Source organism: Mastigoproctus giganteus, chromosome 7 (genome assembly GCF_048544385.1).
Source record: "Mastigoproctus giganteus isolate SK-2022 chromosome 7, ASM4854438v1, whole genome shotgun sequence".
In the NCBI taxonomy this organism is placed as follows: Eukaryota; Metazoa; Arthropoda; class Arachnida; order Uropygi; family Thelyphonidae; genus Mastigoproctus; species Mastigoproctus giganteus.
The window spans coordinates 30,357,868-30,370,038 of record NC_143581.1 but is presented as its reverse complement, the minus strand read 5'-3'; the positions used below and the strand labels follow the sequence as shown (position 1 = coordinate 30,370,038).

Sequence of the window (12,171 nt, the reverse complement as noted above, 5' to 3'; positions counted from 1 at the left end):
TGGGGAGTATACATTGGTTCATTATTTTAAATTTCAGACAAATTGGGACATTCCTCCTCAGTATGCGACTATATTTCCTGAATGCTATCCATCCAAAATTTATTCTTCTCTTGACTTCCAGTCATTTATCATTATTACAGCTAATGACTTGTCCCAGATAAGTATATGAATCCTCCTTTTCAATTACTGCTCCTTCAATGATTATATCCCTTTCTGTGGCATACTTGTTCATCATTATTTTTGTTTTAGCCATATTCATCTTTAGCCCGAAATCCTTACTAACTCCGCATAACTGATTAAGATTTTCCTCTAATTCTTTGGGATCATGGCTTATGATCACAATGTCATCTGCAGATCGTAAATGGTTTAGATACTCTCCATTCACATTACAACTTCAGAGATATTGTCTCCTTGTCGAACTCCTTTCTCAATTTTAAATTTGCTACTGTCTTTGTCTAGTCTAATAAAGGAGGTAGTGTACTCATATATTTTCTTCAAAATCATAATATATGGGGTATCTATGCCTTGTCTTTCCAGTGCCCAAAACATTGCCTTATGCTATATGGAGTCAAATGCCTTTTCATAATCCACAAATGCCAGGCATAATGGTGTTTTATATTCATTTGCTTTCTCCATTAGCTATGATATTACGTGAAGGTGATCCATAGTTGAGAATCCTGTCCTAGGGCCAGCTTGCTTTTTCGGTTGGTTCTCATCAAGTATTCTTTCTAATCTGTTAGCAATGACTCTTGCGAACAACTTGTAGACGTTTGATAACAAGATAATTGGTCTATAATTTCCAATTTCTGATTTATCTCCTCTCTTATGCAGCAAAACTATGATTGCATTATTCACTCCTTAGGTGTCACTCCTTTTCTAATGCATTTTGTGAAGAATCTTGCCAGTTTCTGTACTATATCTCTTCCTCCCAATTTTAACAACTCTACAGTAACTTAATCTTCCCCCGGGACTTTCTGATTCTTCATTTTGTTTAAAGCATGTCCTACCTCCTCAGGAAGGATATTAGGTATGTCATATGTGTTACTAATTTGTGATCCATCTTCCCCACTGCTGATATCCTTCCCTTGCTCCTTGTATAATTCTCTATAGTAGTCTTCTGCTATTTGAATTATGCCTTCTCTGCTATTTATAAGTACACCATTGCTATTCTTCAGTTTCAGTATCATTTGTCTTTCTGTTTTACTGCTCATGGCTGCTGATTTAAGTCCTTTGTTTGCCCTTAATGCTTGTTCTACCTTTCTTGTGTCAAATCTTCTTATATCCTCTCTGAGTCTTTCTAATAGCTTTGCATATCATCAACCGGTGAAATACCACCACTTTGCTTATTGGAGGCTTGAAGTAGTGAAACCCATGTTTAATCTCTAGAGCAAAGTTTCCGGCATTCCCCTCCCCCCATACTTCACCTTCAACCCATGCATGGTACTAAGTACTATAGGTTTTGATACCTTTCGTGTTTGGGGTTTTCATAAAAAAAAAAAAAACTCAGTATACTCAATTTTATCCTTGTCAGTATTTACCTTGTTCTTCATTTGTTTTCTTCAGTTCATCATGACAAGTGCTTCTTTACTAATTTTTTCTTATTTGAATTTCTTTTTACCTATAGGTTTCTTGGGCTTTATCGCTTTCAGAAAGTTGTAGTATTTGTGGTCAATATCTTGGTCCTGAACAGACTGCAGAAGCTCAAACTTGTTCTTAAGTTCCAATGCATACTGATTTTTCTCCTCTTATGTTATCTGAAAGATAACAGAAGAGGAGAAACTGACTCTTCGTATTATTTACTTGAGTCAGTTTTTTCCTTTCTTTTCTTACATCTATATTGAGTGTGCATCTTACCATTCTGTGATCACTTCCAACATTTACCTTGTTCAGGATGGTAACATCATTCACGATATATCTTCTGTTAGTGAGGATGAAGTTGATTTCATTAGTTGTTAATCCATTTGGACTCTGCCATGTCCACTTCCTGGTCACCCTTTTCTTGAAAAAAGTGTTCATTACTGACATTCCTTGAGAATTGCAAATTCCACAAGTCTTTCACCTCTTTCATTTCTTTCGCCAATTCCAAAATTTCCTATAGTTCCCCTTTCTGCGCTGTTTTGTCTCTTTCCAACCTTAGCATTGAAGTCCCCCATAATGAGAGCAGTGGGTTTTCTGCTCATCTAGAAGACTCAATTTTGGTGTATATTTCTTCAACCTCTTCACCGTCATGGCTCAATGTTGGTGCATAAATCATTATAACTTTTAGCTTGTACCTCTTAGAAATCCTGAGTAGTAGCCTTGACACCCTTGGTGATGTTCTTTTGAATTCCAAAATGCTGCTTTTGATATCTATATGGACCAGAAAGCCAACTCCACCTTCACTCCTTTTACTGTTTCCAATGGTGTACAGCACATTTCCACTTGATAAACTTATAAGTGATTAATTTCTTCTTGTTTCAGCCAAACCGATGATATTCCAATTCACATTTTCTAATTCCTTTTCCAGCTCTAATATCAACACTGATGAGCGATCTTATGTTGTAACAGACCAAGTTCAGTTTCCATGCATGGCAGCCTGGTCGTACCCAGAGATTCTTAGCACCCTCTGCTTCCACTCTGATCCTCTCACTGCCGTAAGAGGGGGAATGAAAGCCGCTGGGGACTGAGGGCCATTTGTTTCGTTGTGCTGTAATGAGCTGGAGGTCATAACACAGTACTTTTCCATAACATTCTAACAACTTTGGAGAATACATGTATTTCTTTTAAGTTTAACAGACAACTGGATTTAGCAGACAGGTCTTACCCCCATATAGTCCATCAAATCAAGGTTTTATTGTATAAGAGCTTTTCATTATGTCACGAATTCTGTGGATTCAGTTCAGAGCTACCAGAACGGGTGATGAAATCTGGAACATGGTCAAAAGGTCATATTTATGATGTATTAGCATTATGCGCAGGAGCATTAGAACTTGCACCACAGCTGCAAGTTCTAATGGCCATGAATTGTGGTTGGTTAACAGGATTTGCAATCTCCTCAGAAGTAACTGTAAGATACACTCCAGACAACAGTGCTAAAACGAAATTAATATAATATTTATTCGACATCTAATTAGTTCAGTTCAAAGCACTGGAACCAGCTCAATCCAATGAATTATAGAAATATACACAGTACTGCCATAAACACAGTTACAATTTTTTTTTTTTTTTTAAATTACTATCATAAAATAAATAAAAAACTGTTGTTTATAAATTTCATTTATTAATATATTAGGAAACAAAATTCAGCAATGTTATTTGAAAAAGCCATCCCTAACCTTCACACAGTCAATCAATCCACTAGGACATTCATATCACAATATATACAGTGTCTAATGAAATACTGGATGCTGCTATTCTGACAAATGATTATTTCAGACTATCAGTACAGTATAACCCCACTTTAATGGATTTCAGAAATAACAGACAGCATCCACTCAGCCAGACTTTTCATCCGTATATGACCAATAATGTAACTGCCGTCTGGTGGTATTTATCACCAGCAAAAATATTTTCACAATAAAGCAGAGTACCAGGCAACCACAATTTTCCTCATCATCATCAGCCTACAAATGTGTCAGACAGCAGTAGGGGGAGTCACCTGAAACTTCAGTGAGGGTACCCGAGAGCACTTCAAACTCAAATAAGCTTTATTAAGTTTCCACTGCCAATTTTGTACAGCAAAATTGTTCTACTCCACATAATGAGTGCAGTTAAATACAGTATTACAAGATTAAATGTTCTTTATTTCATAGCACAGCACTTTTCCATAACATTCTAATAATTTTGGAGAATACATGTATTTCTTTTAAGCTTAATTGCACAGGAACCTGACCACAGTTGCAAGTACTAATGGCCATGAAACATGGTTTGGTTAATATAATATTTTATAATATTACATTAACCAAAATAAATTAATATAATATTTATTCAACATCTAATTAGTTGAGTTCAAAGCACTTCACCTGCAAAAAGTTGAGAATCTATTTTCTCTTAACAGTCTATAAATCATACATTTCATGGATGTTCCTCTCTACTTCCTCAGTTCAGCTGATAAAGAAGCACTTCACTTTGAAAGCTACTCAACTTTTTTTAAACACTTTTAACAGTCTAGAAATGATACATTTCACAGAAGTTTTTTCCACTGCTTCCTCGTGGTCTTTTGGTGTTTTTCTGACAGGGTAACAGCAGGGTTGCAGTTGCCGAGAAAGAGGGAGAAAACTTCTGTAAAATGTTTACGTTTTGTAGATTATTAAAAGTGATAAAAACAGAGTAGGTTTTATCAGTTCAAATGGAAACATGTATATGTATCTAATAGAGGCTAAATGGATTGCAATGCTAGTATAAAGTCAACTGGAACAAATAAAGATGATTTCTAGATTATAGCAAAAAATTTTACAGTAATATGACTGCTGACACTCAAGGTCTTTTTCTAACTTTCACAAAAGTTCTAATTCTTTGTTCACAGAAACACATATCTCTAATGCCGTCAAAATCACACACCACCAGACCAATCACTGACACAGGACAATGACCTCTCCCCCCCCCCTATTTTGCATAACCCTAGTAGTCTTCCCTGGAGCTGTAGGTGCAAACTAGATCATTTCTCTTCAGAGCAAAGGCTTTCTTGTCTGTACAGAAAGAATTTTTTTGTGTTTGTTTTTTGAGTAATGATGCATAATTATTCTGAGTGCAACCTCCTAGTTTATTTTAGAAAAGGAGCTAGCATCTACTTTGTCTTCATACAAAAAGCATGTATCCTTAAATCATTTAATTAACCTTGACTTTCTGGGTCATTCACCTTTGATCTGGGTGAATGACCATATCAAGAATTTGCTTAGTGCCACTGTATCTTCCAATGGAACAATAGACACATATGCTAATAATTCCTAATAGCTAGAGCAATTTTAATATGGTGGGCGGAAAGAATACACAAAATACTGCAATTGGGGGTTTACTTTTGTTTCGATCTTTCAATAGCAAAACTTTGTAACAGGTATTTATTAGCATTAGTAGAGGCATATGATGCAACAAAGTAAGATGATGTAGCATCAGACAAAAAAAAAAAAAAAAAACCTCCCATTTCATCCCTCCTTTCGTTTCAAGTGCCTGTCCAGCCCAGCCTTAAATTTATTTAGGCTATTAGCTTCCACAACAAAAGATGGAAGCCTATTCCACCAATCAACTACCCACTGGCTAAAGGCAAATTTACCACATCTGTTCTACAGCTATCTTTCCTCAATTTGAAACTGTGTCCCCTCAGGTGCTTAGTCTGAGCAAGACGAAGAATCCCATCAGCATTCAGCTTGCTCAACCCATTCAAGGCCTTATACACCTCAATCAGATCACCTCGCAGGTGCCTATTCTCCAGGCGCTGCAATTTGCAGAACTTAAGCCTTTCTTGGTAAGAGCACCCCTTTGTTCCTCTCACCAATCTTGTTGCCCTTCTTTGTACTCGTTCTAGCAACTCTACATCTTTCCTAAAATGAGGCCTCCAGACCTGTACACAGTACTCTAGGTGTGGCCTGACCATTGCCTTGTATAATGGGATTATCACCTCCCTGTCCCTGCTAGCAAAATTCCTATATATCATTGACAAGACTCCATGACCTGCCCTGGCAGCCCATCTGCACTGCTCAGCGAACTTCATATTTTGCTGCACAATTACCTCAGGTCTTTTTCATTTTACACTTCTCTGAGTGTAGTACCAACCAGTTGGTACATTTCTCTTTGGTTATTGCTACCCATATGCAGTACTTTGCATTTGTCAATGTTAAACTCCAGTTTCCACTTCTCAGCCCATTTTCCCAACTTATTTAGATCCAGTAGGAGTAGCATACTGTCATTAACAACCCTGCCAACCTTTGTATCATCTGCAAACTTGGACGTTAAACCTGATATACCTTCATCAATATCATTGATAAATATACAAAATAACAATGGGCCCAGCACCAAACCCTGGGGAACTCCACTAATAACATTTGTCCACGAAGGGCAGTGTCCATTGATTACCACTCTCTGTTGTCTCTCACTCAACCAACACTTTATCCATTGTAGCAGCTTACCCTTGATGCGATACCTCTCCAATTTATACAGCAGTCTTCCATGTGCAACAGTATCAAACGCTTTCCTGAAATCCAAGTATACGATATCAAAATTATTTTTGGCATTCAGTTCCTTTGTGACCACATCATAGTAAGCAATCAAACTGGTCAGACAAGACCTCCCTTTGACAAACCCATGTTGTGTCTTAATTATTACTGCAGTCTTGTCTAGATGATACTGCAATGCTTCTTTAACTAGCGATTCCATTATTTTCCCCAGAACACAAGTTAAACTAACAGGTCTGCAGTTACTTGTGTCCCTTTTGAACCTCCTTTGTGAATTGGTGATACATTTGCACACCTCCAGTCCTTGGGGGTCCTCCTCGAGTCCAAGGAAGCTCTCATAATTATTGCTAAGGGTTTGCTTACTTCCTTTGCTGCCTCCTTAAATATAACTGGATAGATCCCATCCACCGTGGGTGCCTTCCTTATGTTTAACTTCAATAATTTCTACTCCACTTTGCTTTCAGTTATTACAGAATCACTTAGCGCCCTGTTAGCATTTGATAAACTTCTGGCACTCCTCTCATTGAATAACTCCTCATGTGTGAATGTAGATGCAAAATACTTATTCAGTTTATCACCTACCTGAGCATGATCAACAATAGTCAACCCATCTATGTTAAGTGGTCCAATCTGATTCATCCCTTTCCTTCTAGAGTTTACATAAGTAAAGAACTCCTTGCTGTTTTTCTTTACATCCTTTGCCAAAGATTTCTCATAATCTGCCTTTGCCTGCCTAACCTCCTTTGTGACTTGATTACACACTAGTTTATACCTGCCATAGGCTTCTGCATCACCTGATACTTTATATGCATCCCATACATTCTTCTTCTTCTCTGCACTAGCCTCATTAATTCATCTGACATCCATTTAGGCCTAAATCTTGAACAGTATTTCTTAGTTGGAATTAAAAGCCTAGTCGCCTCCAAAATTAAGTCCCTGAAGGCTTCCCATTTAGAATTCACTGTTGGTAACATCATCAGTTGATCGCACTGTACAGAATTTAAAAACTGTCTGAGACCTCTGTTGTCACCTTTACAAAAGCAAAAGCCCTTCCCTTTAGCCTTGATGGTAGTTACATCTTTAAATAATTGCCACATCAATACATTGTGATTACTGTCGCACAGTGCTTCCTTTATCTGCAGATTCTTAATGCATGAAGAATCACTACTGATAATCAGATCAAGAGTATTACTCCCTCTGGTTGCCTCTTGAACATGTTGTTGTAGAAAACAGTCATCCAATAAATCCACAAAAGTCTTGCTATTGTGCGAGTGACCAACTCACAAGTTCCAGTCAATATCTGGAAAGTTAAAATCTCCCAATTATAAGACATTCTGATTTACTGGCCCACTCTATTTGTCTGCACAATTGCTCATTATACTCATCAGATTCATTAGGCCTATAACACACACCTACTCTGATTTTTCCTTTCCCAGTGCTTATTTCACACCAAACAGACTCAACACTGCACTGACCACCAACATCAATTGGATGCACTTCCTTAGATTTTATGTGTTTCTTAACTACCAGCATAACCCCTCCTCCCTTCCTATCCTGGTTATCCTTCCTATATACATTGTACTCCCCAAATTCCAATTCTGCACTGCTTATGTCTGTGTGACACCACGTCTCTAATATCCCAACAATATCTGCCTTTGATGTCTTGACTAGCAGTTCAAGCTCATTGAATTTATTAACTATACTCCTAGCACTGGTGTACATGCAAAGTATACATGCACCTGTTTCTACTCTTAGCTACCCTAACACAGCCCATGTATTTACTTCTTCCACTATGACTCCCAGCAGTCCTGTAAATCCCCATTGCCTTGCTTTCCAGGCTGCCGCTCAATTGCATTTCAATAGAAGTTGTGCAAGAATCACTTCTGCCTCTGCCTGCGGCCACTGTTAACCTTTTAGTCTGTGTATTCCCCCATGCTAGCAGTTTTCCGACCTACCTAACACTGCCTTGATAGCATCTGCAAATATTCTTGCACCCTTTCTATTTAAGTGTATCCCATCCCTGTAGAAGCAGTCTCTCCTGTCAACAAGCACAGACCAAGCTGAAAAATATTCTACCCCTTGAGCCTTGCACAATCTCTCCAGGGCCGAATTGATTGACAAGGCTCTCATCATATACTCCCTCCTATCGTGTCTGGGCAGAATTGCAGACACTTTCACATTCAACCGCAACTCGCGACTTTTTTCAACACTGACCTGTACTTGTTGAGTAAATTTGCAGATCTCTTACGCTTAATGTCATTAGTTCCAATTCTTAATGTCATTATGGGAATACTGTGTAATTCAAATTTGATATCTGCAGATTCAATAATAACAAAAAATCGTTAAAGGAGACATGGAAAACTATTGATCAATCTCAGGTTATTACTGGACATGGATGCTTTTCATATTAAAAAATATTTTGTTGACATCATCAATGTCATCACTTTCTTAGTCTGAGAAGTCCGAATTTTGTTGTAATATAAAATGTTTTTATCTTAAGGATTTTGATAGGATATGCCTTTAATTTATCATTAATTTTTACTATGATGCCCTATTTATTTACATGTACTGAAGTTCACCATGATTTTAGTGCAAATTTTATACAGTGATCCCTGTATTCTGTAATTAGCTATCACTCATTATGATACATGAACTTGTCCGTAACCATTAATTATTTATTTAATAATAAATATTGTTAATATAGCAAACTTTCAAGAATTCTTACCTCCCGCAAAAGGCCAAACAAAACATCAGTACTAAGTGAGCGTTCATGGGCTTCATCCATAATGATAGCACTGTAATTATCTAAATCAGATTCTCTTAAAGATTCTCTCAGCAAAATACCATCTGTCATATATTTAATTATTGTTTTCTGTCAAAATACAAAAAAAAGTAATGAAAAATGGATAAATGAAATAAAACTTTATATGCATTATAATATCAAAAATTGCCTTGAAACCTATTAAAAAATGTAATTTTGAGTTAAATTCATGCAATTATACAGATGTGTATTACTATTTTTTCCTTTCATTTTCATATCAATAAATATTTGACAGAAGGACAGACATATCAAAACAATAGCACACTCTGGTAACTGAGTGTGGCAAGACCTCTGTTTAAAAATATAACACTGCATATATAGAATACTTTTCTCTTTTTTGGTTAAAAGCAGGGTCACTGCATCTCCACTGACCGTCAACTTCATGGTGTGTCCTCAAGATATTAGACTCTACAGGTAATTAGGAGTACAGGGAAAGCTGTCAAATTTTGCTATTGATTTGAAGGTAGGAAGGATGGTTAATGATAAGAACCAGGCCATAATGATCCAGAATGATTTTGGATCAACATCAAATATTGTCGGTAAAATAAAGTTTCTATATTTAAGGTTCCACACCTGGGGAACAGATATTTAGGTCTTACTTCAAAACTAGAAGGAGAGGCGTTAAAAGTGGTTTAGGAGAAAAATTACAGATGTTATAATGGAATCAGTATGGAATTTACCATGCAGTGTAAACAGGTAACTAGGAAGGAAGGCAATGTCCTGTTTATGATTTATAGAACCTTTGAAAGTAGGCCATTGAATCTCATTGAATGAATGTCATTGTCTCTCTGCATAAAACAATGGTGAACCTGCATTTAGAATACTGCATTCAGATCTGGAGGGACCATAACTAAAAAAAGATAAAAATTTCAGAGTGGGTGTAAGAAGGGCAACCAGACTAATGATAAATGCAAATTTTTCCTTCAGCCAGCAGGTGGTTGATTGTTGGAACAGGCTTCCATCTGTTGTTGCAGAAGTGGGCGGTTTAAATAAATTCAAGGAAGAACTAGATAAATTCTTGGAGGGTATGGATGGGTATGAAGGGTGTAGTTTTTTTTTTTTTTTTTTGCCTGATACTATACAGGGTGTTTCAGTTAAACGTTTCAGAACTTCTAAGAGGGGTAGGGTACATCCTGACAACTCGAAATCATATAGCAATGTGGGGTCGGAAATGCTTTCCTGAAGCGGTGTTGTACACAGAAGCACCATAAAGAAAAGAGACCGTAAGTGAGAAATCGTTTTAATAATACATGAAAAGAAGCAAAAGGTACATGGATTAAAGTAAGTGTTCGAAGTTTCTTCCACGGGCTACAATGCACGCCTCACATCTCCGACGCATGGACATCCGAACATTCTGGAATACTCTAGGCAGCGTGTCCAGACAGAGCAACCGGAGGATTATGCACCTCGTATTGCTTTCGCACAGTGTTACCTTGGAAAATGTGCTACAAATCCCCTTTTTCCTGCTGAAGTGTTGTTTTCCGATGAGGCATCCTTCACAAGGGAAGGAATTTTCAACACGCATAACGACCATATCTGGGCGGTCGAGAACCCGCATGCAATACGACGTCGTGCAGCACAGATTCAATTTTCGGTCAATGTATGGGCCGGTATTATGGGAGATCACCTCATCGGACCTTACCTGTTACCGTGTCGTCTAACCGGACCTATCTACTTGATCTTTCTGCAGCAAGTATTGCCACAACCTTTGAGAGATGAACAGATTTCTGCATCGACGCAACAGACAATGTGGTTCCAACACGATGGAGCCCCTGCCCATTATAGCGGAGATGTTCGTAACTACCTGGATGTCACATTTGGTCAACAGTGGATCGGACGTGGTGGTCCCGTGCGTTGGCCTGCTTGGTCACCCGACCTATCATGTCTTGATTTTTATTTCTGGGGTCATATGAAATCGCTAGTTTATGACACCCCTGTTGACAATGCTGAGGAGCTGGTTGCAAGAATCGCAGTAGCTGCCGAAGAAATTCGAAATTCGCCTGGAGTATTCCAGAATGTTCGGATGTCCATGCGTCGGAGATGTGAGGCGTGCATTGTAGCCCGTGGAAGAAACTTCGAACACTTACTTTAATCCATGTACCTTTTGCTTCTTTTCATGTATTATTAAAACGATTTCTCACTTACGGTCTCTTTTCTTTATGGTGCTTCTGTGTACAACACCGCTTCAGGAAAGCATTTCCGACCCCACATTGCTATATGATTTCGAGTTGTCAGGATGTACCCTACCCCTCTTAGAAGTTCTGAAACGTTTAACTGAAACACCCTGTATAAGCTTGCCTTCTTGCATCATTTGCCTTTACTACTACTAAATCAATGCACATATGAAGCTTAGAAGGCACAGACTGCAAAATTTGGCAACTACACATCTCAGGGTAGACCAAACTGAGGTGTATAAAGCCCAAAAAAAAAATCAATAAAATAATGTTGGAGGTATATTCTCAATGGTAGGAGACATATGAATCAGGAACTATTAATATAAAACCTTAATGAATAATAGAAGGCTAGATCTCATGAAGTTCACTTTTGGACAGCATGTTATAGATCATTAAAATAAATTAAACTATATAATAATTTTTTAGCATTTCTTTATGTTTCTTTATGAATTAGGATATGCTGCTTTCAAATGTGCTGCTTTCAGTTTTTGCACAGAATCAATGATTTGCCCAGAAATGAAAGAAAAGCAAATGTGCAATAATATACTACCAGATTTTTAAAAAATCTTTAGTTTCTGTACAGAATAGTATTAATCTTTCCTATAAGTAAACAATAAGCTAAAAAAATCACAAATTAAAAAGGATAAACTTTCCTTGGGTTAATCAAAAATTTCATTAAAAATATGCATTTTAACAATTTTGTTTTTTGTGGTCAGTATGATCATTCTGAACGAATAACCAGATATAGTTGGCCATCAATAGTGTCATCGCACCTTCCTTGGTGCCTCTTCTCCATTGATTGTATGTCCTGGTGCAATGTCTCCACATGCTCTTCATTAACATTGCCATCATGCAGGTATGGAGCTTGACTGATATTCTGCAGCCCATTTTTCTAATAATTTTTAATGTTACCAAGAAAGTCATTTGCCACAAGGAGACATGACTGACATGCATTTTGCGTAGAATTAGTTAATATTTTACAGTTCTTGCGAAACTAGCATCTGCATGTCACTTTGCACTATTTCACCAG

At 37.4% G+C, this 12,171-nt stretch overlaps 1 protein-coding gene across 1 annotated transcript in view; it reads right to left on the bottom strand.

Annotated features, from left to right (window-relative positions):
* Prp16 (ATP-dependent RNA helicase l(1)G0007) overlaps window positions 1-12,171 on the bottom strand; it is a 226,447-nt gene that overhangs the window by 111,744 nt on the left and 102,532 nt on the right. The window contains exon 11 of the mRNA XM_090377598.1: window positions 8,872-9,018. Within this exon, the coding sequence (XP_090233724.1) occupies window positions 8,872-9,018 (147 nt within the window). The remainder of the gene's footprint in view (window positions 1-8,871; window positions 9,019-12,171) is intronic.